Source organism: Pezoporus occidentalis, unplaced genomic scaffold (assembly GCF_034315485.1).
Source record: "Pezoporus occidentalis ecotype Australia unplaced genomic scaffold, CSIRO_AGI_Poc_V1 ctg10, whole genome shotgun sequence".
NCBI lineage: Eukaryota > Metazoa > Chordata > Aves > Psittaciformes > Psittacidae > Pezoporus > Pezoporus occidentalis.
In genome coordinates this window covers 6,484,697-6,508,933 of record NW_026912779.1, presented here as the reverse complement: position 1 = coordinate 6,508,933, position 24,237 = coordinate 6,484,697, and the positions used below count along the sequence as shown (strand labels likewise).

Sequence of the window (24,237 nt, the reverse complement as noted above, 5' to 3'; positions counted from 1 at the left end):
ATTTGCTTTCCAACTGTGCTGTAGATCAGGGTGTAATCTTGGCAAATGCAGCAAAGCCATCCCCAGCATGCATGAGTGGAGCTCTAATCGCCTGACTAGCCCTATTCAAGACGAATAGATATGCATCTGCTTAAGCACCTCTGAGAATTAGTCAATAATCTCGTTGATGAGATCTAAGAGCCTTACACCTGCACAGTACAGGACATGATATTGCTCTGGATAGACCAGTATGGAAAAGTCCTTAGGCATCTGCATGACTTGTGAATGGGGTTTAAATTAATAAAGGCCTGCACGCATTTGAAAGTCTTGCACATAGATGTGGGGTTGGGGGCTTAGTGCCAAGGAATAATAAAACCTGATTTAAATGGAAAATAGTATAGAACCAGAAATACCAGAAGGTGAATAAGAAGTTGCCCTTAATTTCACACTGTAAACACTTAATGAATGCTCTAGTCCCATGCCAAGGATACCCTAAGAATGGGTAAATGCTTGGTGTGTGTGTGTATTGACAGGGGTCTGTGGTGGTGCAGCGAGTGCTTTGAGCTTTATTCAGAGCTGCAGACAAGCGGGCAGAATGGGGACTTGATAATGGGGATCTGAGGCTTGAGAAGCCTGTTTTGGAAGTTCTTTTTGAAAGCTACAAATCAAAGGTCCTTAGCAAAGACATCTAAAAATATTTTAGATGAAGAACTGCCCATGTGGCATCTTAAGGTTTACGCAGGAACTTCATTAGTCTTCAGCTCTGCCTTATGTAAAATCCCCAACCTTGCCTTTGTAATTGTTGGAAGAGCAAGTTGGACATCAGTACCTTTTAATTCTCAATGCTCAAACGTGCCGGTGCTTCTCACACCGCTTTCTAACACATCGTTGGCAAACTGCCCTTCTACCTTCTACAGCTGCTTCTGTCACTGGGTTATGCTCCCATATACAGAACAGTGCAGCCTGGTACTTACTGTTGTTTTTGTACTATGTCTGCAAGGATATTTTGGCTGTTTTATGATAAACTTTCACTTGACAGTCAAGTGCTTGCTAGCAGCAGGTCGTAAGGCAGCATCAGATCGTTTAAGTCACAGGACCCGGCCTACAAAGTGAAATACCACAGATATATACAATGCTCTGAGCTAAGGTGAAGTATTATTATTTCAAGCCATAATTTAGACAGTTGTAGGGCTCTGAAAGCCAGAAGAGTTTTGCTGCAGCTAAATGTCAAGTACAAAGTATAAGCTCTATAGAGAGTACCCAGCTCTACAGCAGACATAAGCAGTAATCTGAGTGCTCTGCTTCAAGTTGTGGTAGTCCTGAATTTTTAGGGTCAGGTACCATCTGAGGAGAGAACTTCCATGGCATTTCTTAGCCAAAACCTGGTGAGGTCACCGATGTCATCTGAATGCCAGAGTTGCTGGTTCTGGATTTAGAGTTTACACCAGAGTCCCGGAAGGCTGCAAACCTTTAGCGATGCTTATGTTCACTTTGCAGGCATTGCTTTATTAGGCTATTGTAGGATGATGTTTTCATAAATATTCCCCTTAAAAACAAAACTAGTACCATGAAAGGAGAAGCGAGGAAAATCACATTATGTACCAATCTGTTGCAGCTAGAAGTAAAAGCAGCTGGATTTTCTTCAGTCATGAACTGTGTAATTCTTCCTGGATGCCCTTATGCTGCAAAAGGGATAAGTGATTGCCAGTGGCCTAGGAGTCCCTTTTGATTTCAGGCTTTGCTCAGTTTGATAATGCTGCATATGTGTTTCAGTTAATGGCTTGTAGCTCCAGGGCAGCCTTATCTTGCTCTCTAAAACAGAAAGTTAATAAACCCAACTAGCTGCCTTAAAGAGCCTTGCCTGTGAAGCTGGTGAGCTGTGATGTGGGAGGTAATGAAACCTAAACAGACTTTTAACTCTGACATCTCTTGTAAATTCTAGATCCCGATCGCATTATTGAGAAGGCATCCCACTCTGGCATGATCAACCCAAGCCGTCAGTGGCAGACCTTGAAACATAATGCAGGAGCTGCCCACTTCGAGTATCAGATCCGTGTGACCTGTGCAGAACATTACTATGGCTTTGGCTGCAACAAGTTTTGTCGACCGAGAGATGACTTCTTCACTCATCATACCTGTGACCAGAATGGCAACAAAACCTGCTTGGAAGGCTGGATGGGACCAGAGTGCAACAAAGGTTTGTGACGAATGCTCGAGCCCCAAATGATCAGCAGGCTTGGTTAGGATTTGAGTGTATTGTAGCCAGGTTGCAATTGAGTGGTCAGTTTGTGCAGGGGTAATGGGACAGCAGCTCACTCTTTACACAGAGCAGTAGGGGCAGGACTAGCTTCTGCCTTGTTTTAATATCTTGGAGAGGTCTGACAAGTACTGGGCACTTAGCAGATGTGTTCGTTCTCTGATTATCCCCATCTTTGCCCTTGGGAAGAAAACCCAGCCCATTGACTTCAATGGGACTTCTGCCGCTGACTTCAAAAAGGATTTCCCCTTTGGTGCAGAACTTCAAGAGAAGCAGGAAGGAGAGACTTGTTTTAGGGCTGACCTGGCAAGTGTAAAGCTTTGGTGTCTGAAGAGTCCCAGGCTGTTTGTTCTACCTGAGATGGTTTGACATGTTTATTAGGGAATGGCAACTTCCTCACTAATTTCAGAAGGAGAAAGCAGGACTCTGAGCAGGAACAGACTATGAGCAGGTCTTGCTGACTGAGTTTACCTGCAGTTTGAATTGATGCCCATCTTAATATCTTGTCCAGAGATACGGCTCAAAAGTAATCCTGGAGTAGTTAAAAGTTGCCTTGATGTAAAGCCAGGGAGAGTGGACCGGTCCATGTGCAAAAGACAGAGAAAGGAAACCTGTAGACTCAGAGTGACTTGAGCTCTCTAACGTGAGACGGTTTCTCTTGAATAGAAGCAACATTGAACAGCATTAGGTACGATTCCCCTGTGACGCTAGCTGATGGATTTCCCATCACAGGGAGCCACCTACCTTGGTTTGCCTTCCAGTAGGCTTGATACGAGAAACTTATTAAAACCTTGGATTTAGTAGGATTACAGTGCTGGTTGGAGATTAAAACATTCCCACGAGTGTGAAGATGCAGGAAGCAGACAGCGTGCTGATACTTCTCTTTCTTTGTCTTAACAGCCATTTGTCGTCAGGGATGTAGCCCCAAGCATGGCTCTTGCACAATTCCAGGAGAGTGCAGGTAAATGCCCCCTCTCCCTCCTTGTTTCCCTCCATCCCCCCCAAATAATTAAACAAGTGATGCTAAACACAATAGGACTGGGGAGGGAATGTGGTTTTGGAGGCGTGTTTTTGACCAAGGCACATTATTCATGCTGACTTGCCCAGAATAAGGGGGGAGCAGGCTTTTAATGCACTGATAATTTTAAGAAGCTTTTGGTTTGTGAAATGGTGGCGCTGGGAGAAGAGGGGGGTATGAGATAAATCGCGTGAATGCTGCCTAATGAGCGCTAACTAATTGTTCCTGCATAAATAGTGCATATGTTTTGTGAGTACTTTCCCCCCCCACAAGCCCGATTAATAGGCTTTTTCAACTACAAGCTTGAAGTACAGTGTGGTTTTTCTCTCCCCTTCTCCCTTTCAGTCTTTTCCCCCTCCCTCCTTCCCACCCCCTGGTTTCTTCCATCAGTAGGCAAAAGTCAAGCATTCTTTAGAATGGGATTAGTTAAATCTCTCAGTTCCTTTACCATTGTGAGCCAGGCTCCGAGTGCTGAGAGGTTAATAGCTGGGATGAAATCTTGTCAGTAGGCTCTGATGAATGCAGAATTTTGCTCCCATGCTTTGAAGTCCATTCTGTCCTGGCAAGGATACAACGAAAAGCAGAGTTTATCCATAACCCAGCAATTAGATATTTGGAATACAGCATATTTATATAGCACAGGGAAACGTGTTGTTCCCTCCCTTACAAATACAGGGTTAATGGGTATTAAATGTGACAATTCCTCATCAGCAAACAGCTTGTAAGTTGCTGTGTGTAACCCCTTATCGTACCTGTTTACAGGTGATAGGGAAGTGAGGGCTTCTGAGGTTATGAGATACTGATGCTGAGTAGGAAGGGTTAAAAATGAAGCTTGGGAATTCAGGGATAAAACTCACAAATCTGAAGGAACAGAAAGCAGATTTTCTGCCTAACAAACCTATGGTTGGATTCTCTGTTGCTGCAAACTTTTGCTTGAAGGGGGCTGCTTTTCTTTCTGGATAAGCTATAGTTCAAACAAGGACCAGGTCTGGGGTGTCTAACACACTATAGGAAATCAGCCTAAATAGACACAGGGGTTCATTCTTTCTCTGTCCCTGTGTTCTGTGCTTCAAAACCAAAACACAAAGTCATGCAGGAATGTTCTGAGAGGAAGGTGGAAAATAACTTCATCCTCTGCAAGAGATGTTGCAAAGTGAAAGTCAAGCCACAGGATGGATGGGGCCGTTGTAGGTTGTGCAGTGATTTCAATGTGTAGCAGTGCTGATATAAGCTGCTTCACCCTCAGAAGACCAAATCTAAAGCTTTTTTTAATTAGAAAAGGAAAAAAAGCCTCACAAGGAAGTATTGGGGGGCCAGATGGTGAGAGGATTGTATCAGTCAAGGCTACCAGTGATTTGTGCTTCTGTCATCAGAATAAACATGCCTTGTAGAGGTTGCTGTCTCCTAGTCAGAACAACAGGCTTTGTTTCCAGAGTTTTTTCTTCCCTTTCTCTTTCTAAGTCTCTTGCCTCCCACTCACTGCCCAGACATGCACTAGTGCTCTTATTTACTTAAGGTGCAACTTTCCCACACTTGATTTGCATAGTCTTGAAACAATGCTGTCCTTCTGGTGCTTTCAGATAACTTCTGCTTGCCAAGGTAGACCAGTATCTTTAAAGTGAACACAGAAACAAGATTTTATTCTCTTTTAAGTTTTGATGAGTCATATAGCCTGTATGTTATAAACGCAACAGAGGTTAAAAATAACATCCCAGCAGAAACTGCTCTGGGTTCTGGTACAATAGACAACTTGCAAACATTCCTAAAATATCCTTTTCCCTTTTGGTGCGAGTCACTTTCTTTAATGCAGGCCAGCCAACAAAACCATATTTACTCATGAATCACTAAACAAGGAAAGTTAACGTTAAATTTCTCATGAGAAACTGCTGCATACATATTATTAAATGAGAATTATTACCATGAATCTTATTTCTGGAATGGGTATCTAACTCTTTTTCTAATGCCCGTAGCCTTACCCAGCTTTGTTTGTTACACTTTGAAGCTGATGTTTGAAGAAAGTTGTATCTTTGGCTCTAAAGCTCATGGGTTTTTTTCCTCTGTGATTTAGATATATATATATATCATTCTTAATTACTTGTTTCTCTTCACACTTGCTTTAAGGAAAACAAGCATTCCTTTGATTTGGCAGAAAGGAGTAAAAGTCTCAGTCTGGATACCTGTTTTTGCAGGGGAGGTCCCTTAGTTTTGCTTGCATGCAAGCTCACAAGGGAGTTGCTTTGAATGCAACACAAATTAAAAGGGGATGTTCCTGAATTTTGATCTTTGTGCCTTCTTACTGTATTTCCTACACAGAAGGATTTTCCAAGAGCTACTAGAGAGAGGTTGTTTTGCCTGATCTGGGTTTCTTTCATGTTCTTTGCACAGACAGACACATAAGTCGGCCTAGTGCTTCTTTTTAACACACGAGCTAATAAGATTTTCCCATTGAGTTTGAATAGGCTGCTATTGAAATAGCTATTAAAGAAAGCACTTAATTAGGATGCAGTTTGTCACCTGAGGTTTCAGAAGGGAAGTCAGACTTACCACTGGCTGTGTGTGATTACCCATTGGATAGATCCTTCCAGCTTTTTCCCATGAGAAGAAATCGGCAGCGGAATGGTGGGGGGTTTCACAAATAGAAAGCTTAGCTGACTTCTGTGCAGATGAGGTTTGTTTTCATAACTTAGTGACAGCTTAGTGCATAATTGCTGCTGATCAATTACTCTCAGGACCTGTTAATGAAATACAGGACCTCAACAAACCCTGGCTTTTTACTTTCAGCTTGTTTTCCTTGTTTCTATCTTTAGATTCACTTTAATCTGAAGAATCCTTGCTCTGCTTGGCTAGTGAGAGCTAAATGAAAGCCAAAATGAGCTTTCCCTTAAGGGGGCTTTACTTTACAAGAACATCTTTGTTTTAAGTAGGAATTCAGGTAGCTCACTGGTCGCAGCAATACATGATTTCAATAATAATAATAATCATAATCAGTTCTTCTCCAGACATTAAATGAAAAGCTTTTCAGCATTGGATGTGTGCTAGTTATTCCATGACAAGATGCCAGCATAAATCAAACTGAAATACTGACAGCTGATCCTCTCTGAGGCCATGTAAAATCCTGATGGCTGCTGTTCTCTTTCACTTCTTCTGTGGCCCAGTCCATATTTGCAGTGTACATCTTCCAGTTCAGAATAAGGTTATATTCTGATAGAGCAGAGAGCTCCTGGTGCTTTGCTGCTGCCTTGCCAAGGGCTCCGGGTTGGTGTTTATGGTTTTGTTTGTCTTCCTGCAAACCCAGCCCGGCTGAAATGCCTGGAACCTTGTATTCATGGGGACCTCTGCATAACCATTGTTTCCACTGACTTTTTCTTCCCCCCCCCCCTCTCAGTTTATAAAGCACCCTGTCAAAGTCCAGAGATTGATTTGTAGTGCACACCCACCCTCTCTGCCACATTTGTATGAGGCTCCAAAGGAGGAGTATTGTGCTGAATGGCCTCATGCTGGTTCTCTCAGAACAGTTATTCTTTTGTCAGGAGGCCGGCAAGAGAGACCTTGGCAAAGCTACCATAATGTTTGTTTACAAGAAACCATCAAACAAACCTCCAATAGCTTCTCCCCTCCCCTCCTCCTGCCCTTCTCCCCCACCACCCTGGTTTCTCTCCAAGCTTTGGAGTTCCACACTCGCATCTACACAGGGTGATTCTAACGGGGTTTTGGGTTGTTTCCCTATTCTGACTTCTTTTTTCCCTCTCTTTAAACGAAGGTGTCAGTATGGATGGCAAGGCCAGTACTGTGATAAGTGCATTCCACACCCGGGATGTGTCCATGGCACTTGCATTGAACCATGGCAATGCCTCTGTGAAACCAACTGGGGTGGTCAGCTCTGTGACAAAGGTATGCTAATCTTGTCCATAACCCAGTGTAATGCTTGCGTTTTAACACTGGCAAACTCCGCGTGGAGAGAGTGTGCAGAGACTGAGTGAGTCCACTGGAACGTGGTGTTGGCATTTGGCACTGTTAGCATGTGTCCTTAGCTTCTCCCTGTCCTGCCCTGCAGGATGTGGGTGGTTGTATTGTGTAAAGGCTCTGGAGTAATGGAACAAAGCACGCATGTGCTGATGTTTCTGTTGCTTTTCAGCCACGGTTTTAATGCTCCTCACCTCTTGCAGATCTGAACTACTGCGGAACCCACCCGCCCTGCTTGAATGGGGGTACCTGCAGCAACACTGGCCCTGATAAATACCAGTGTTCCTGCCCTGAGGGCTACTCGGGACAGAACTGTGAGATTGGTAAGTGTGTGATGCTGCCACGTGGTAGTTAATCCTCGCCAGCTTTCAGTGGCTGGTTTTGGATGAAGTTGGGAAAAGCTCCTTTTCCGGTGTGAAGATGTCAGGGCTGGCTGCGAAGAGCCAGACTTGCTTGTTCATGCTTCATCATGAACAGCTGGTATCTCTGAACATCAGCCTTCTGCTTACCGGCGGGATCACTGCAAGTACCTTGCCTGGCTCTGACTCAAACAGGTGCAAGTCAGTGTGGTGATGAATTCAGCATGGAAGATGCTTCCTGCTGTCGAGTAGCTTTTGATTTGAGGTTCTCACAGCAGCACTGATGGTGTGTCCAGAGGGAGGGAGCAGGGGGGTGCCTTGTGGTCACTGCTATAGACTCTAAATGCTGTGTTTCTGTGCCGGTGCAGCGGAGCACGCCTGCCTCTCTGACCCTTGTCACAATGGAGGAAGCTGCTTAGAGACGTCTCTGGGATTTGAGTGTGTGTGTGCGCCTGGCTGGGCTGGACCAACTTGCACTGATAGTAAGTGCTCGGAGAATAGCATTAAAAATGTCCTGCTCTGCTGGTTGACACCAGTCTCTCTGATCCCTGATAAACTTAACCTTACCCAGCTTTAGCGTTGATTCTTGGCATCCATTTATACCACTGTGCATTCTCTTCTCCTTTGCTTATACCAAGGTTTTTGTTAAACACCAGGGGAAAGAATAGTCAATGGCTTCTTGAAAGAAGCAGAACACTGAATTCTTGTAGCATGCTGGCAAGCTGCTTAAAATACTGTTTAGAGAGGTTTGCTGCACCAAAATATAACTCCCACTTGCCAAAAGGCCACAGGTGTAAGCTTCTTCCCCTGTGCTTTGAATCCCCTTTCACACTGCTGTGAAATAACAGGAGGCTTTTGCTGAAATCAGAGTAGATGTAGAAATCGGAGTAGACACAGAGTCTCAGCCTCTCTTTACTCTGCTTTACAGATATTGATGATTGTTCTCCAAATCCCTGTGGTCATGGAGGAACTTGCCAGGATCTAGTTGATGGATTTAAGTGTATTTGCCCACCTCAGTGGACTGGCAAAACGTGCCAGCTAGGTGAGAACTGCTCTTCTCTACATCCAGTGTTGCTCTGGGGCGAGTGGGGGGAGATAAATGCAAAAGGGATCATAGTTGGGCAGACAAAGGGTGGCTGTGCCCTTTGCATTAGGCAATGGTTTATGGTTTTGGAGCCTATGGGTGTATTGTGGCACATGGAGAATATTGTCAGTGTTTGCAGGACTGGGGTCTAGACCACTCTGAGTGGTTTCCTTGTGTTGTCATTTTGATGTATGCTAGCAGTTAGAGGAAATAGTTAACTAAGGCAGAGAGACATACTATAAACCACAAATGAACTGAAGTGGGGAGGGTGCATGTGTATGCCTTCCACTCCCACCCCCACACGGATTTCTTCCTTTAGCCTGTGAGAAAGTTGCTGTATCTCTTCAGCCATGTCAACTCCTCCAGACCAAGGAGTTCACAGCTGGGTTCCAAAATGTGGATGATCTCATGAAGAATGAGCTGTCTGCATTCTTCACACAACACACTAATCCCAGTGACCAGGCTGTAGCACTCCTCCTTTGGAATGCTCACTTGAGATGTGTGTATGGGGGGAGAAGGTTACTCTTAATGAGTGGCTGGGTGTAATTATCAAATAATTAGCATAGCCTATATGTTCTAATTGCAGAGAAATTGAAAGAGACTTCAGAGGCTGATGTATGGCTGACTTTTGTTTGTCCAAGTCATGCTAATCCATGCTGTGTATTAAAAGTTCCCCTTAGATCTGACCAGAGGGCTGATGACTGCTGTGAAAACCAGCTGTAGGCTGTTCTCCCTTCTCCCCCTGCCCTACAAGCCCTGCATTTGACCGTCCACCTTGCTTTTCCAGATGCGAATGAATGTGAGGGCAAACCCTGTGTCAATGCCAACTCCTGCAGGAACCTGATTGGCAGCTACTATTGCGACTGCATTACTGGCTGGTCTGGCCACAACTGTGATATCAGTAAGTGGCTGTATTCTTGGTTTATTAAAGGCCAGTTGTGTGTGTGTATGTGTTTAAGCCACCGAGTCCTAAGCTCGGATTTAAGCATCAGGCAGAGCCTCAGTGGTTGATGTTTTCAGAAAGGGAGTAGTTGGTGTGGAATGAAAATACACAGCTTTATCAGACTTGTTAGTCCATAACATAGTTATATTCTGATAAAGTGACTAAAACAATGATGTGAAGTTTCACTGCCTTTAGTAGAAGAAGCACGAAAGGTTCCCACCCATTATAATAACCTTATCTTGAGGAAGGCATGCAGGAAACTTGACAAAAGCTTTATCTAGCTGCAGTTTTAGAGAGACTTGAACTCTGTATCTAAAGTAAATATATTTTTTGCCTTCTAACCACAGTAGTTTTATTGCAGATATTAACGACTGTCGTGGACAATGTCAGAATGGAGGATCCTGTCGGGTAAAGCCACTTTGCTTTATTTTGCTTTCCCCAAGACTTGTAACAGTAAAACATTTGAGACTAAACAGCCATAGTGTGGCAAATAGCAATTAGCTGGGATAAACTCATTTCTTTGACTTGGGGGGAGGACCTGTGTCATGCTACAGCGTGTCAGGGTACGCGGGTAGAGCAGCAAGGGCAAAAATGAGATAACTGCAATAAATGACTCGTTTTCAGTGCCAGTGTCACCAGTAAATGGGCCGGTTGTTGTGCAGATTACCTGCTATAAATATAGATACTCCATATCAAAATGTGGGTTAATTTATCCTGCCTGGAAATTAAAGAGTGTAAGGCAGTACTGGGGGGAAGCAGGGGGAGTGTGTGAGTGTGTGTTTTATTTCCCACTTAAAAAACCTCTTGCCTTGTTTGGACATAGTAAGAGCATTTTTGTTTGTTCATTATGGACTGTTGGGGGGGGAGTTGTGGTTTGGGGGTTATTGTTTTCTTTAATAAGAATATAACAAGAGGGAGGAAAAGCCTTAACTCTAGACTTTTGTGTTCCTTCTTCCCAGGACTTGGTTAATGGTTATCGGTGTATCTGTTCACCTGGCTATGCAGGAGATCACTGTGAGAAAGACATCAATGAATGTGCAAGTAACCCTTGCATGAATGGGGGTCACTGCCAGGATGAAATCAATGGATTCCAATGTCTGTGTCCCGCTGGTTTCTCAGGAAACCTCTGTCAGGTAAGAAGCATGGGTGAAAGGCAGGCCCTCCGCCAGCAGCGTTCCTACCGGCACTCTGGGTCTGTACGTTGAATGCCTGGCACTCAGTGAACCATGGGATAAAGTTGTACTTGATATCGCTGTCAGTCTGCCAAGAACGTGCTTGATTAATATATATTGGGGGGGAACCCACAGACCCCCTGATGGGTTGCTGAGGATTCCTTTTGAGAAGCAGAGTGCAAGTGTTTGCATGTCAGGTTTTGTTGCACGCTGTTAACTTTTGAGGGGCTGTTTAACATCAAGAGCGCTGCTGTCTGCTGAAATAGTTGCAAATCGAACTAAACTGTGCATGATGAACAACTCATTGAGGCAGCAGATAAAAAGGTCAGATTCCACAATGTCTGCCTGTCCTAGTGAGGGAAGGTGATGATAAAACTTGTTTCTCTCTTCCCTGCCCCCTTTTTATTTCCCTTTCCTTTCTGTGCACTGCTTACAGCTGGATATAGATTATTGTGAGCCAAATCCTTGCCAGAATGGTGCCCAGTGCTTCAATCTTGCTATGGACTATTTCTGTAACTGCCCTGAAGACTACGAAGGGAAGAACTGCTCCCACCTGAAAGATCACTGCCGCACAACCCCTTGTGAAGGTCTGTGTCGCCTTGCAGGTGAACGGGAATGACTGGCATTAGCTTCCACCCCTCCTCTGGCTGGAGCCCTAATGAAGCTCCCGTGTGTACTTGCTGGAGTAGCTCTTGCATAAAGATGCTGAATTTTGCCCTGTGCCTTATGCCACTCTTTGTGTGAGAAGATGAGTAATGCTAGCTTTCACATAGCCAGTATGATAAATATGGGCTATTTGAAAGGCAGTGTTACATCAGTGTGTGCAGAAAACACGTGTAGCAAATAGCCTGCTTTGCTGAATTTATTCCAGGCCACAGATGTGGTCCAGCGGTTGTCATATAAGATGCTGTGATTATTTTATGCACAAACAGTTGGAGCAGTCATTTTAAAGCAGCAGGCATATTTGGCAGTGTTATTTTTACAGCTGGACACAGTGATCTTAAAGCTCTTTTCCAACCCAAATGATTCTATGATACGTATGTCTTTTAAACATCCATCACTGGAAATGAAAATGTTGCTCTGAGCTTAAGAAATCGGGTAGGGTGGTCAGTCCTCACCCAGCTCTCTCTTTTCTGCAGTGATTGACAGCTGCACGGTGGCGGTAGCTTCTAACAGCACACCAGAAGGGGTTCGTTACATCTCGTCAAACGTCTGTGGTCCTCACGGGAAGTGCAAGAGCCAAGCAGGTGGAAAATTCACCTGTGAATGCAACAAAGGATTCACCGGCACCTACTGTCATGAGAGTAAGAGCTGACAATATATCTTGTGGGAAAGAAATTCCATCCTTTCCTCCTAGGCTGCTGGATGGTTTCTTGTAGCACCGTGAACCTTGGAACTGCTTTAAGTTTTCATATCCCGCTTGGGCGAGGCAGATTGGAATTTGCTGGGCCTTGGGGAAAGTTCACAGTAATGAACCTTCTGGCCTTGAATTGTGTGTTTTTAAAAGCCTTAGGTATACAAGGGCTGAGGTAGTTAATGGTGGGGTTTAACATCGATCGTGAGGACTCCTGGGTTTGCTTTTGGTTTTAGCAGTAATTGTTGAGTGACAGGCTCATCGCTTTGTGCAGTTTGTCACCTATTTCTCATCTTGCTTATAACCCTTCCTCTCAGGGGTCTTAGCCAAGTAGTCTGCAAGACGATGATGACTTCTGGTGGCTGCTCTTCTGATCTGATTTTTCTTTTCCTTCTGTTTTGTTTTCTCCTCCAAACTGTTGCAGATATTAATGACTGCGAGAGCAACCCCTGTAAAAATGGTGGCACTTGTATCGATGGCATCAACTCCTACAAGTGTATTTGTAGTGATGGATGGGAAGGAACGTATTGTGAAACAAGTAAGTTATCATTCTCCAGCACACAGAAAGATCTGGGGAAACATCAGGAAGGAATGGCTGGTACTGTCTTTAGGATGACAGTGACCAATACCAATTTGACATGATCTCTGCTTCAAAGGCCACAGAGAACAAGGTGTCCTCTTTTTCCATCAAGTCCTAGGCTTCTGTATTGGAACGAAACCCGAGTTTTGGGAGCAGAACCTTTCTCTCTATTTTTTCCCGCTCTACCCTTTGGATAACTTCAAGTAATAGAGCCTTAGCATTAGCACCTGCTGTTTTGGGAATGGTGTATCTGCATATACCATACTTACACCCTGTCAGTCTCTGGAACAGAAGAGGAGCAAGTTCTCAGCTCCTATCCTGTGACTGGTAGGATAGTTTATGTAATTGGCCTTTTCACTTCTCATTTAGTGAAACAAGATGACAAACAAAATGAAAACAAACTGGAGGGTTGTGGTTGGAGTATTCTTCATCTCTGTGACAGCACTTAAAGCTTTTAAAATACAGACTTAAGTGCTTAATCCGTGATTGAAACACAAGCCAACGTTAGGGATGGGGCAGGCATCAAGTGCTTGTCAATTCTGTAAACATGGCTTAGCTCGTTTTCTCTTCTTAACATATCTAGATATTAATGACTGCAGTAAAAACCCTTGCCACAATGGAGGAACTTGCCGAGACTTGGTCAACGACTTCTTCTGTGAATGTAAAAATGGGTGGAAAGGAAAAACCTGCCACTCCCGTAAGTTCAGCGTTTCCAAAACATAGCATGTGTTTTGTTGAGGCTGCTTCAACTTGTTGCATTGCATTAAGAAAGCACCGGCATTAAGGGTAGTTCGGGTTCTCTACAGGTGACAGCCAGTGCGATGAGGCAACATGCAACAACGGAGGAACGTGTTACGACGAGGGGGACACCTTCAAGTGCATGTGTCCTGCAGGATGGGAAGGAGCCACTTGTAACATAGGTAAATACCCTGTGTAATCACCAGGAAGCAGATGCAGCGTGAAATCTGTGACCTCAGTTCTTCCTCTTGGCTCGGTTTCGACGCCTTTCCAACAACTCAGGGGCCAATCTTGTTTCTGTTACAGCGAGAAACAGCAGCTGCCTGCCAAACCCCTGTCATAACGGTGGTACCTGCGTAGTCAGCGGGGAGTCTTTCACTTGTGTCTGCAAGGAGGGCTGGGAAGGACCCACGTGTACTCAGAGTAAGTTGTCTCTGCTTGAACTCTTCCAGAGTGTTGCATGATGAGAACATTAGCTCATCCTGTCGCCCTTGGAGTCAAGATTGAAACCAGAAGGGAAAGCTTGTTTGATGTAGGCTTTAGCATCACCTGAATCTTTGTTTTTAATGACTTTATGTGATAGAGCCTTGACCTGGGCATGAGAAAGTTGCAAATGAGCTAAGTGGAGACAGATGGTGTCTTGTTTTCTCCTGCATTCTTCTTCTAAGAGCAGCTCTGTCTGCTTCCACTTTTTTCCTCCCCCTTCCCATTAGATTCTTTACAAGGATCTCTTCCTGTGTACATGTGTTCCACGACGTAGTTAACAAATTTTGTGGTAGAAGCCTGGAATCAATTTAGTAGAGAATTTCAGCATATTTTTGTTAAAAGTTGAGTTAAGTGTAACTTGGGTATGAGGGGAAGTTTGATCATTCTTTACTGACAGTACGGTTGTTTTAGCCAAACTCTGCATATTTAAGTTGTCTGTCTTTGCTTTGCAGACACAAATGACTGCAGCCCTCACCCTTGGTAAGTTTCATGTGTTTCTCTTTCATCCTTTGCCTTTATTTTGGTTTTGAATTTTAGATTCTCTTTACCTGTAGCAGGTTTTTAATTTGCATCATGGCTTTTCTTTACAGTTATAACAGTGGCACTTGTGTGGATGGAGACAACTGGTACCGCTGTGAGTGTGCTCCAGGCTTCGCCGGTCCCGACTGCAGGATCAGTAAGTGTTTCAGTGGCGCGCTGCCTTTGGGTTTGTCTCACTTCCATCTTGTTGCGAGACAATCATCTTAATTGAGTTAAGTGGTAGATCAGATTAAGGATAGGTGTCTCTTGCATCCATACCCGGAGCTGTAGCAGATGTGGGGAGGGCAGGAATGGCCCTGAAAATGAAGGATATCATGAAGTCTGTTTAGCTGGAGCTGAAACCCCTTGGTTCAGCTGAGTGGGCAAAATGCCCTTCAGCACACTCTTCCCAGTCAAGAGTGTGTTTGTGTGGTTACGTTTCTGCTTGAGGTGAAAGCGTGCCAGCCAAAAACCTTGTCAATTAATAATCCACCTACAAGCCCCGGGGTGATGTGTGCACTTCCCTGTAATTTAATAATAATTACAGGTAGGAGGACACTAACACTTTTCTTTAATAACAGCCATGGAAATGGAAGTTTCATAGTAAAAATGCAACTGGAAAGGGGTTTGACGCTGTCTTCCCTTGGAGAATGTAGCAGGGGAGCAAAACTGGAGTATGTCAGAGGAGAGGAAGTGTGTTTGTGTGAGAAGGAATGTGTCCTTGCCCTTGAAAAGCTTAAGTAGCCATAGGGGTCAGGTTTTGATCTTCGTTAGTCCCACACAGCAGGAACTTCAAAGAAGTTGCTCTGGGCTTATACTGGTGCTGAGAATAAGCATCGATCTCCAAGCAGACCTAGAAAAGGAACACAAAGCTCCAGCAGGAAAGCCTTTTGTATGGTTTTCTGACGAAATAAAGGGATATTATAGAGTAACCTTTATTTCCTCTCCTTCCTTCCGCAGATATCAATGAATGCCAGTCTTCCCCCTGTGCCTTTGGAGCTACATGTGTAGATGAAATCAACGGCTACCGTTGCATTTGCCCACCAGGTCGTAGCGGTGTGGGATGCCAAGAAGGTACTTGTGGTGTCATATCTGGTCCTTGTAGTGAGGTCTCTGTAACTGCATGTTAACAGTCTGTGGTTGTATGGGGGTTGTGAGGGGTGCTCTTTGTTGCTTTCAAGCAAGTGTGTGTCTGTATTGAGTAAGTAAACTTAGTGATAAGATTAGATTAATTTAGAAAGGTGTTCTTCCACATTTTTTCCCTATTTTGAGTCTATAATCCTGTTCCATTTCTCTTCAGTCACAGGAAGGCCTTGCCTTACCAGTGTTCGGGTGATGCCAGATGGGGCCAAGTGGGATGATGACTGCAATACCTGTCAGTGTCTGAATGGAAAGGTCACGTGCTCCAAGGTACGACTTTGCTGTGGTTGGGATTGTGAATCCTCCAAAACAGGATGATAGACAACTTGAAGGCAAAATGGAGGAATGTGGTGGGATACTCTTCGTGTCTGTCCTGTAACCAGTGGTTATTTATCAGCGTTTATTCTCTTCCAGGTTTGGTGTGGTCCTCGACCTTGTGTCCTACATGCCAAAGGCCATAACGAATGCCCAGCTGGACACGCTTGTGTTCCTGTCCGAGAAGACCACTGCTTTACTCACCCGTGTGCTGCAGTGGGTGAATGCTGGCCTTCAAACCAACAACCGGTGAAGACCAAATGCAATTCTGATTCTTACTACCAAGACAACTGTGCCAACATCACCTTCACCTTTAATAAAGAAATGATGGCACCAGTAAGTAGCAGAACATAAAAGAACAGCAAAAGCTGGCTTGGAGGCAATTCTACCTCCTCTTCCCTTGAGAACTCTTACTTCAGGGCAGAAACAGAAACATAAGTCTACTATCTGTGTGTTCATGTGCATAAAAACCTCCAACACCTCTTTTGCATCCTCCAGGGACTTACCACAGAGCACATTTGCAGTGAATTGAGGAATCTGAATATTCTGAAGAATGTTTCTGTTGAATATTCCATCTATATTACCTGTGAGCCTTCGCACTTGGCAAATAATGAAATACATGTTGCTATTGTAAGTATTCCTGGAATATCTTTAAATGCCTTAGTAGTTAATTGCTTGGCTATGTGTGCAACATGTGGATCTTGTAAAAATCCAATTCTTGGCTTTGTCAGCTCTTCTTGTGGTTTAGTTTCCATCCCAGTTCCCTGTAAGAACAGGGAAGAAATCCTGGTTACATGTGCATACCTGAAAGCTACATCTGGTGGCAACTGTAGTAGGGGTAGAAAAACATGTTTCTGTTACATTCCCTTGAGAGCTGCTTTTGGGAGGTTTTTTGGCTCTTTTTTAAGGATGGGGACAGAAATTTTGCATTATTAGTTCCTGCCCCCAGCTCTTAGTTTGTTTCTGGTGTGCTTTTGAAGTATTCAAAGTGCCAAGAGCCGTAACTGATTGTGAAAGCTTTTAAATAGCAGCTTACCCATGCATCTGATCTGGCATTTGGTATTAATTGTATGGCTTCTTCTGTAGTCTGCAGAAGATATAGGGGAAGATGAAAACCCCATCAAAGACATCACAGATAAGATCATCGACCTTGTCAGTAAGCGCGATGGTAACAACACGCTCATCGCGGCAGTGGCGGAGGTCAGAGTACAGCGGCGACCAGTTAAAAACAAAACAGGTGAGCTTCTCCTCCAGACCCTCTGTATGTGCCATGGCCAGAGCAGCCTTCCACAGCGGGGGAAGCTTCCTCACCTTTTGGATTTGTAGCAAGTCTGAGACCTTCAGCCTCTGGCTCTGATAACGGGGAGCACAGTAAGGAGGCTTTGTGCTGGAGCCTTGCTACTTAAAAAACTGAGTTCTGAAATTGCTTTAACCCAGTGGCCTGACCTGTTGAAAGGACTGCTACTCCTCTATGCATGTCAGTAAGGCAGAAAGCAGCAGCTGGCTGGCTCCGGAAGCCCTCGTGTCACAGTTAGACACTATCAGAGGTATCTGCTTCTAGTTTCCCACAGAGTGCCAGGCATGTAACAGGCATCTTACCAATAGCCACCAGTGAGACAGGAGTGGTTGTAGCAGGAGCTGTTATGTGGGAGCCATGGCAGGTGATGTACTGATGCCTGCGTTACTCCCACCAGCGATGCCTGGCTCTGTGTGTACGAGGTGAACGTTTTCCATGAGGGCTACCAGGCAGCACTCTGAGTTCCAGACTTGGTTTAAACGCCATGTGTTCTAAGGGAGATCCTCCTTAGGTCTGGATCCCAGTGGAAAAATAAGGCTTAAACCCCAAGATGTGTTTTGTTTGCAGGAAGCCTGGCTGGGAGCGCTTGGTTCGTGGTGGGGTTAACGCTGTCCTGTCTCTTCCAGATTTCTTGGTGCCGTTGCTGAGCTCAGTGCTGACAGTAGCCTGGATCTGCTGCCTGGTGACTGTTTTCTATTGGTGCATTCGGAAGCGCCGAAAGCAGAGCAGCCACACTCACACAGCGTCTGACGACAACACTACCAACAATGTGAGGGAGCAGCTCAACCAGATCAAGAACCCCATTGAGAAACACGGAGCAAACACTGTCCCAATCAAAGACTACGAAAACAAAAACTCTAAAATCGCCAAAATAAGGACACACAACTCCGAGGTGGAGGAAGACGACATGGACAAACACCAGCAGAAGGCCCGCTTTGCCAAGCAGCCAGCGTACACTTTGGTAGACAGAGATGAAAAGCCCCCCAACAGCACCCCCACCAAACACCCGAACTGGACAAACAAACAGGACAACAGAGACTTGGAAAGTGCACAAAGCCTCAATCGGATGGAGTACATTGTATAGCAGACGGTGGGGTGCTGCCATGCAGGGCCTTTAAGTATCACTAGAAAGGCACTCAAGAGCTTGTAGTTCTTAAACTGTTGTGTAATATTTGAGTCTGAGGCTATTATTTACTTAGAATCCCTGTGTTAATTTAAGTTTTGACAAGCTGGCTTACACTGGCAATGATAGTTGCTGTGGTTGGCTGGAATACCAAGTGCTGCATTTCACATCTATGCAAAACTAGTCGAAAGTGCCCTCGCGGAAATTCAGCTGCAGCTGATGCATCACGGAAACGTTTCCCAAGGTATCACAGAGCCTTAACTACTCCTCCTTCCTCTTCATTTGTTATTTTTCTTTTTCCTGCCAGATTTATACAGTTCCTTTCGAATGAATACATTTTATTTATATTTATTGAATTTGAGGTTTTTGTATATTGGTTTTATGGTTGACGTACAACTAGTTCTGTATTTGAAAGTGCCTTTGCAGCTCGGAACCACAGCAACTATCACAAATAAGTTTATTATTTATTTTTTTATTGTATTTTTGTTGGGGGCGGGGTGGGGGGAACTTGTCAGCAGTTGCTGGTAAATGAAGAATTTAAAGAGGAAAATGTGTCAAAAATAGAAGTTTGTATAGATCTGTAAATAATTCTTTTTTTATTAATCACTGTGTATATTTGATTTATTAACTTAATAATCAAGAGCCTTAAAATATCATTCCTTTTTATTTATATGTACGTGTTTAGAGTTGAAGGTTTTTGATAGCATTGTAAGCTTGTGGCTTCTCTATTTCGAATTTATTTCCTTGTTACATGTTGCCTATATGCCAAAACTGAGGTGTTCGAAAATAGGTTATTTTTAATAGGATGGGCTCCCAGGCCTTGATGCTGGTTTTTGTACAATGTCCAACGTTTGAAACACCTTCCATAGTATCACTTTAAGACTATTTGTAAGTACTGACTGAGGCAGTTTAGAGAATTAGACTAGAACATTCTTTCTTTTTGTTTTGCTGCTTTAGACTTGAAACCCGAGTGACAGGCAGATCATCTGCTAAGAAGCAGTTTAAGGGAACAAAACTGAGCTATTACTTTATGTAGAGGAAACGTGAGTGGTTGCATGTACTGAAAGTATCCGATTAGCGTGTGAAGTTGGGAACACAGCAATCTTCTTTTGTAAATTCTAATTCTTTGTTTTTTCTCACCATGAATATGTAATACTGAACCACTTGTAGATTTGACTTTTTTTGTAATCTACTGCATTTAGGGAGTATTCTAATAAGCTAGTTGTTGAATACTTGAACAGTAGAATGTCCAGTAAGATCACTGTGTAGGTTTGCCATAGATTCCACTGCCCGCCTTAACAAGTGAGGAAATCAAAGTGCTATTACGATGTTTAAGATCAAAAGGCTTATAAACATAGTCATCTCGGTGGTTAACCATTGAGATCATGAAGATACCTTGTATTGTGATATTAGTGTTATATGAAAATGCATCTTTGATGTGTTGTTCCTGGCAATAAATCTTGAAAAGTAATATTTATTAAATTTTTTGTATGAAAACATGAAAGAGCGTGGAGATTATTGAGCAGGGAGGTGCTCCTGCCTGCCACACTGCTGGGGCAGGGGCAGCTTTGTGCTTCGAAGACCTGCCACCCGTTTCCATGCAGTAGGGTTTTGTTAGCTGATTCCATGTTCCCCCCTGGTTCCCAGTCAGGTTGAAGGGGTTGGAAAGCAGCATGTCCCTTGTTCTCCATGTCTTTTGGCTAGTGGCCCTCTGCGTACTTCTAAGAATAGGAGGAGGAGGATGTGACTGGAATTGTGCAATCAGTTTACTTTGCATGAGCCAATGAGCTCCCACCAGATAGTAACCAAATGTACGTAGCTAGGCAGGATCCAAACTGCTGACCTGGATGGGAAAGGATCCACAGATGATACCGATTTCTAATGGGCAAGAAGTGCTTGTAAAGCATAAAACAAACTTTTAAACTATTCAACACAATGGCTTTTAGTGCTGAACCAGCGCTGCCCCTCCCACCTCAGAGGGGCCGTGTGTGCCGGTTTGCGTTTGCTCTCTGATGGTCTACTCCTATTTTAGCATATTTTCTTGATAAGGCTGCAGCAGTGTTTTACAGGAAGGTGCTAGTACAGAGCTGGAGGAACAATTTGCTGTGGGTAAGAAACTCAACTGAAACCCAAGCAGGGTTGGGTTGCTGTCTGTACTTGAGTTTAAACCAGTCACTGCAAGGTTATGCTGCTTCATACATATCTAGTAAAGTATCTCTATTTATGCACTGCGATAGGAATACAATGAACACTAAACAAGATGACAGCAAGGCATCTCTGCCTTGTAGTTTCTTTACAGCTGTCTTAAAACATCTGTTAAAATCTCTTTAGTGTTGCTTCTTATTTCACACTCACTTTAACAGGAGATGTCAAACGCGCCACTATGCTGCCGTGACAGGGGACAGCTTTCCCTCCTCACAGTCACATGCTGGAGAATCATCAGTTGGCTGCCTGCTGAATGGGAAGTCAACAACATTAGCTTCATCTGACCACTTCCACAATTCCTCGAACAAATCCCAGGGAGTATTTGTTTTCCTCTTTTTCCTTGACATGTTGCCTCCAAAAATGCCATTTAAAAGATAATAGAACCTTCCACCTGCCTCAGAAGTACACAGTGAATTGATTAACTAGATGCTTTCCTGTACTCAGTGTTGAATTAACCATCATCCTGGTGTCTACTGTTCATGTAGGTCCCCAATGACGCAGAAACCAACTACCTCTTCTAAATGACTGAAACATTTATACCTGAATTAATAGGAATAAATCTGTCTTCTATAAGGCTAATTAAAAAAAAAAAACCAGGGCTTTTGCTAGTCCTGGGAGCTGGTATGTGACAGGCTACAGTGGAAACCTATGGAGGTGAATTCTCAATACAGACTTCATCATTTAACATAGTGCTAAATCTATTTAGGTCGCTGGAGGCTCCATGTAGAGCAAAACCTGGGCTCCTCTGGACTTGTCAAACCCTCAGTGCAGGATTCATTTATGTATTTCCAGCCTTTCCTGTGCTGTGAAGCACTGCACTGACTGTGCAGAGGTTTTGTTACAGTGGAGTTTCTCCATACAACTCATTTCCATTGCCACCTGCCAGTGTTATAAACCCACAACCACACGGGGGAAGGGAAGAGAATGCTGTGAAATTGCTGTAATATCTTTAAATTACATCCTCATATGTCAGTGGTAGCTTCAAATTTTACACTGGTGAATGAATGTAACCCCAAACCAGGCTTCCAAACCCTGGAACCACCACCAAGCTGGGCACTGGTGTATGAACTGTTTTCCACTGCCATGGAACTAGACACATGGAGCTGAAGGCCTTCCCGTTACAATACTAATTTTGTGTAACTTAAACTTTGCCAGTTCGCATCTTACTGCTCTGGGAAGATGCATTCTGTTTAGTCAGGAGAAGTTTCCTGCTGTTAGTGTGTGTTCTTTGGATACTTACTCATCTAAGAACTGGGAAAATGTGTGCTTCCTGAGCTGCCATTTAAACATGGGAGCTTTACAAAACAATAATGATGAAATTGCTCCCCTGAGCACCCTCAGCTTTGCTCTAGCTACAGCTAATGGAGCCTGTTGAATCTGGGTTTGGTTCAACTGGAGCTGAACACAGCCACATCAAAGCCTCTGCACCCCCGCACAGAGAGGGCCCATCTTAAGCCAAGGTAACTTGCAAAAGGTGCTGATGGTGCACCTTACATCAGCCTTGATGCCAATATACCCTTGTCACTCAGGGAAGAGCCTTGGGAACAGCTATTGCTGCATTGCTAATAGGAGCAAAGGACAGCCAGCAAGTGCTTGTGCACCTGAAGCCTAGCAAGTGAGAAACATCATAAACCAGGTAGAGCCTAAACAGGAGACTAGATTCTTCAAGCAATTCTGCTGCTGAAGCCATTTGCCTTTCCACTGAAGACACAGAGCAGCAAAAACACCTGCATAGTAATGGTTAATATAATCAATCAGCCCTTTACCAAGCTAGGGAATGCAGGAGGTCACTCTCTGTATGGTTCAGCTTTGCCTCTGCAGCTATCAGGCTAAGGGGGCTCAGCTCTCCAGGGGCCTTCATCACCACCCCTGCCCTTGGCAGAGTCCCTCTGGAACAAGTCACAGGGCAGAGGCTCAATGCTTTTATTAGTGTATGCAAAGATGAGAAGTTCTGACAAGGGAAGTACCAGATTCAGCCTTTTCCTCCCCAGAAGATGGAAGTGATTGCGTAAGCTCTCCCCCCCTTTGAAATGGAGCAAGAATAGTTAAATACAAGATATTTTTCAGCTTCCTCTTTTTCAGTATTGACACCAGTGGCTAATTCCAACTTCTGGGGGTGAGGAGGAAGAAAGCAGTGAAGGTTCTGTCTGTTCTGTTGGCCTCTGGCTGGAGGTTCAGGTTAGCACTGGAGCAATGCGGTATCAGACAGGGCATCAGACCCAAGCTCCAGCTCCAGCCCAGCTCTTCCAGCGAGCGCCTTCTCTGTGATGTGCAAATTGTCCCTACCAGTTTCTCTACAGGGTGGAGAATACATCTCTACTCTTTTCATTCTAGCCCCATGAGATCATATAAATATTAAAAAGGGGAATGCCCATCTCTCGAATTACAGCTCAAGAAACTTTTCTTTCAAAGATCTGATGCACAAATTAAAACATAATTATTGTGGCAGCAAATGAAGCAGTTATGGAGCTGCATTAGCAATTCCTGCTGCTGGGGTTCTGTGTCTCCGCTACACTAAAGGATTTAGCTGACAGAATAGGAGCAAATCAGTGAAATTCTCATTCAAAAAAGGTGCAGCATCAGCTCTCACAGGAACCAATTCCCAGCTCTGGAATTATTTATGTGGACAGTAAAGGAGATGGGATGGTGGAGATTAATTCCCTGGGTAATTTCCCAGGGGAATGCCCTGTGACACTGCATCATCTTCACAACTCTTCTATGATTTCTCAGCATCAGCCAACACCAAACAAACAAGAAGTCCCCATCTAAAAATGTCACATTATGGGTACCGTGGAAAGGGCAAGGTCATGTGCTGACAGATTCCATTTTAATTATCTGGGAAAAAAAAGAGGGAGCAAGATGGGAGAACCATGTTCAAAAACACTTGAGTTGATGAAAGATCTGCAGCACAAGTTCCTTCCCCAGCTTACCTGGAAGGAACTGCTTACCCTCAGTGCTGCACAACTGTCAAAATAAGCATATTCATATCCCTCCCAGGTTCAGCTGCAGAATGCTTTGATATCCCTTTGATGAAAGGCTCCATGTGCTGCTGTTTCCCCAGCCAGCATCTTCTTCACATCAGGGTTTGGATGCTATTTAATGCTTATTAGAGAAGAAAAAAGCAGAAAGCAAAGAAGTGAGGAGTGCCTTTTATTAAAGCTAATTTCTGAGGCCAACCCACACGTCCCACTGCTGGCTAAAAGCCTCTTGATACTATTAACTCTGTCTGCTCAAGCTTGCAACAGAGTGTTTTAACATAGCACGAAACCTTCTATTAGATACTGGTATAGGCAAGGAGATAACTACTCCTAACATGCAATCTGTGACAGTCTAACTATGTTTTACATCCTTCATATTCCAATTGCAAGTATACATATTCCAGTCAAAAGCCAATGAGATGGTAATATAAAAAGTCAATTCAGACCCAGGCAATGTGGCCCACATGCAGAATAGTGGGAAGGAAGTAAGTTCACACAGACAAAATAAACACCTTCAGAAGGCTACTTACTTAACACCTCACTCGTCACAACTTTGGGTTCTGAACGTTCTCCTTTTTGGTTAGAAACAGGTGCTTTTGAAGTGCTTCAAGTAAAGTGTAACCCAGAAATGGTGCTGTGCAATTGTACTAACATGCTAACATGCACGTTGGACCCTGGTGAGCAGAACTACAACCTGACTGATAACATAGAGAGCAAAGCTTGTTAC

At 44.0% G+C, this 24,237-nt stretch overlaps 1 protein-coding gene and 1 long non-coding RNA gene across 2 annotated transcripts in view; one reads left to right on the top strand and one right to left on the bottom strand.

Moving 5' to 3' along the window:
- Positions 1 to 19,831, top strand: part of JAG1 (jagged canonical Notch ligand 1) — a 36,162-nt gene extending 16,331 nt beyond the window's left edge. The window contains exons 4-26 of the mRNA XM_062610552.1: positions 1,922 to 2,176; positions 3,137 to 3,197; positions 7,015 to 7,145; positions 7,421 to 7,540; positions 7,945 to 8,058; positions 8,505 to 8,618; positions 9,448 to 9,561; positions 9,965 to 10,011; positions 10,563 to 10,736; positions 11,212 to 11,362; positions 11,915 to 12,079; positions 12,554 to 12,667; positions 13,293 to 13,406; positions 13,516 to 13,629; positions 13,754 to 13,870; positions 14,386 to 14,413; positions 14,524 to 14,609; positions 15,413 to 15,526; positions 15,753 to 15,862; positions 16,007 to 16,243; positions 16,406 to 16,537; positions 16,994 to 17,144; positions 17,831 to 19,831. Of these exons, the coding sequence (XP_062466536.1) occupies positions 1,922 to 2,176; positions 3,137 to 3,197; positions 7,015 to 7,145; positions 7,421 to 7,540; positions 7,945 to 8,058; positions 8,505 to 8,618; positions 9,448 to 9,561; positions 9,965 to 10,011; positions 10,563 to 10,736; positions 11,212 to 11,362; positions 11,915 to 12,079; positions 12,554 to 12,667; positions 13,293 to 13,406; positions 13,516 to 13,629; positions 13,754 to 13,870; positions 14,386 to 14,413; positions 14,524 to 14,609; positions 15,413 to 15,526; positions 15,753 to 15,862; positions 16,007 to 16,243; positions 16,406 to 16,537; positions 16,994 to 17,144; positions 17,831 to 18,288 (3,221 nt within the window). The 3' untranslated portion in view covers positions 18,289 to 19,831. The remainder of the gene's footprint in view (positions 1 to 1,921; positions 2,177 to 3,136; positions 3,198 to 7,014; positions 7,146 to 7,420; positions 7,541 to 7,944; positions 8,059 to 8,504; positions 8,619 to 9,447; positions 9,562 to 9,964; positions 10,012 to 10,562; positions 10,737 to 11,211; positions 11,363 to 11,914; positions 12,080 to 12,553; positions 12,668 to 13,292; positions 13,407 to 13,515; positions 13,630 to 13,753; positions 13,871 to 14,385; positions 14,414 to 14,523; positions 14,610 to 15,412; positions 15,527 to 15,752; positions 15,863 to 16,006; positions 16,244 to 16,405; positions 16,538 to 16,993; positions 17,145 to 17,830) is intronic.
- On the bottom strand, positions 1,312 to 23,893 carry LOC134159561 (uncharacterized). The gene is made up of 4 exons (XR_009963184.1): positions 23,481 to 23,893; positions 20,683 to 20,781; positions 3,703 to 3,813; positions 1,312 to 1,791 (listed from the first exon to the last, which is right to left on the bottom strand). It is a non-coding gene; the product is annotated as an uncharacterized LOC134159561 (long non-coding RNA).
- Positions 23,894 to 24,237: the final 344 nt, after the last annotated feature.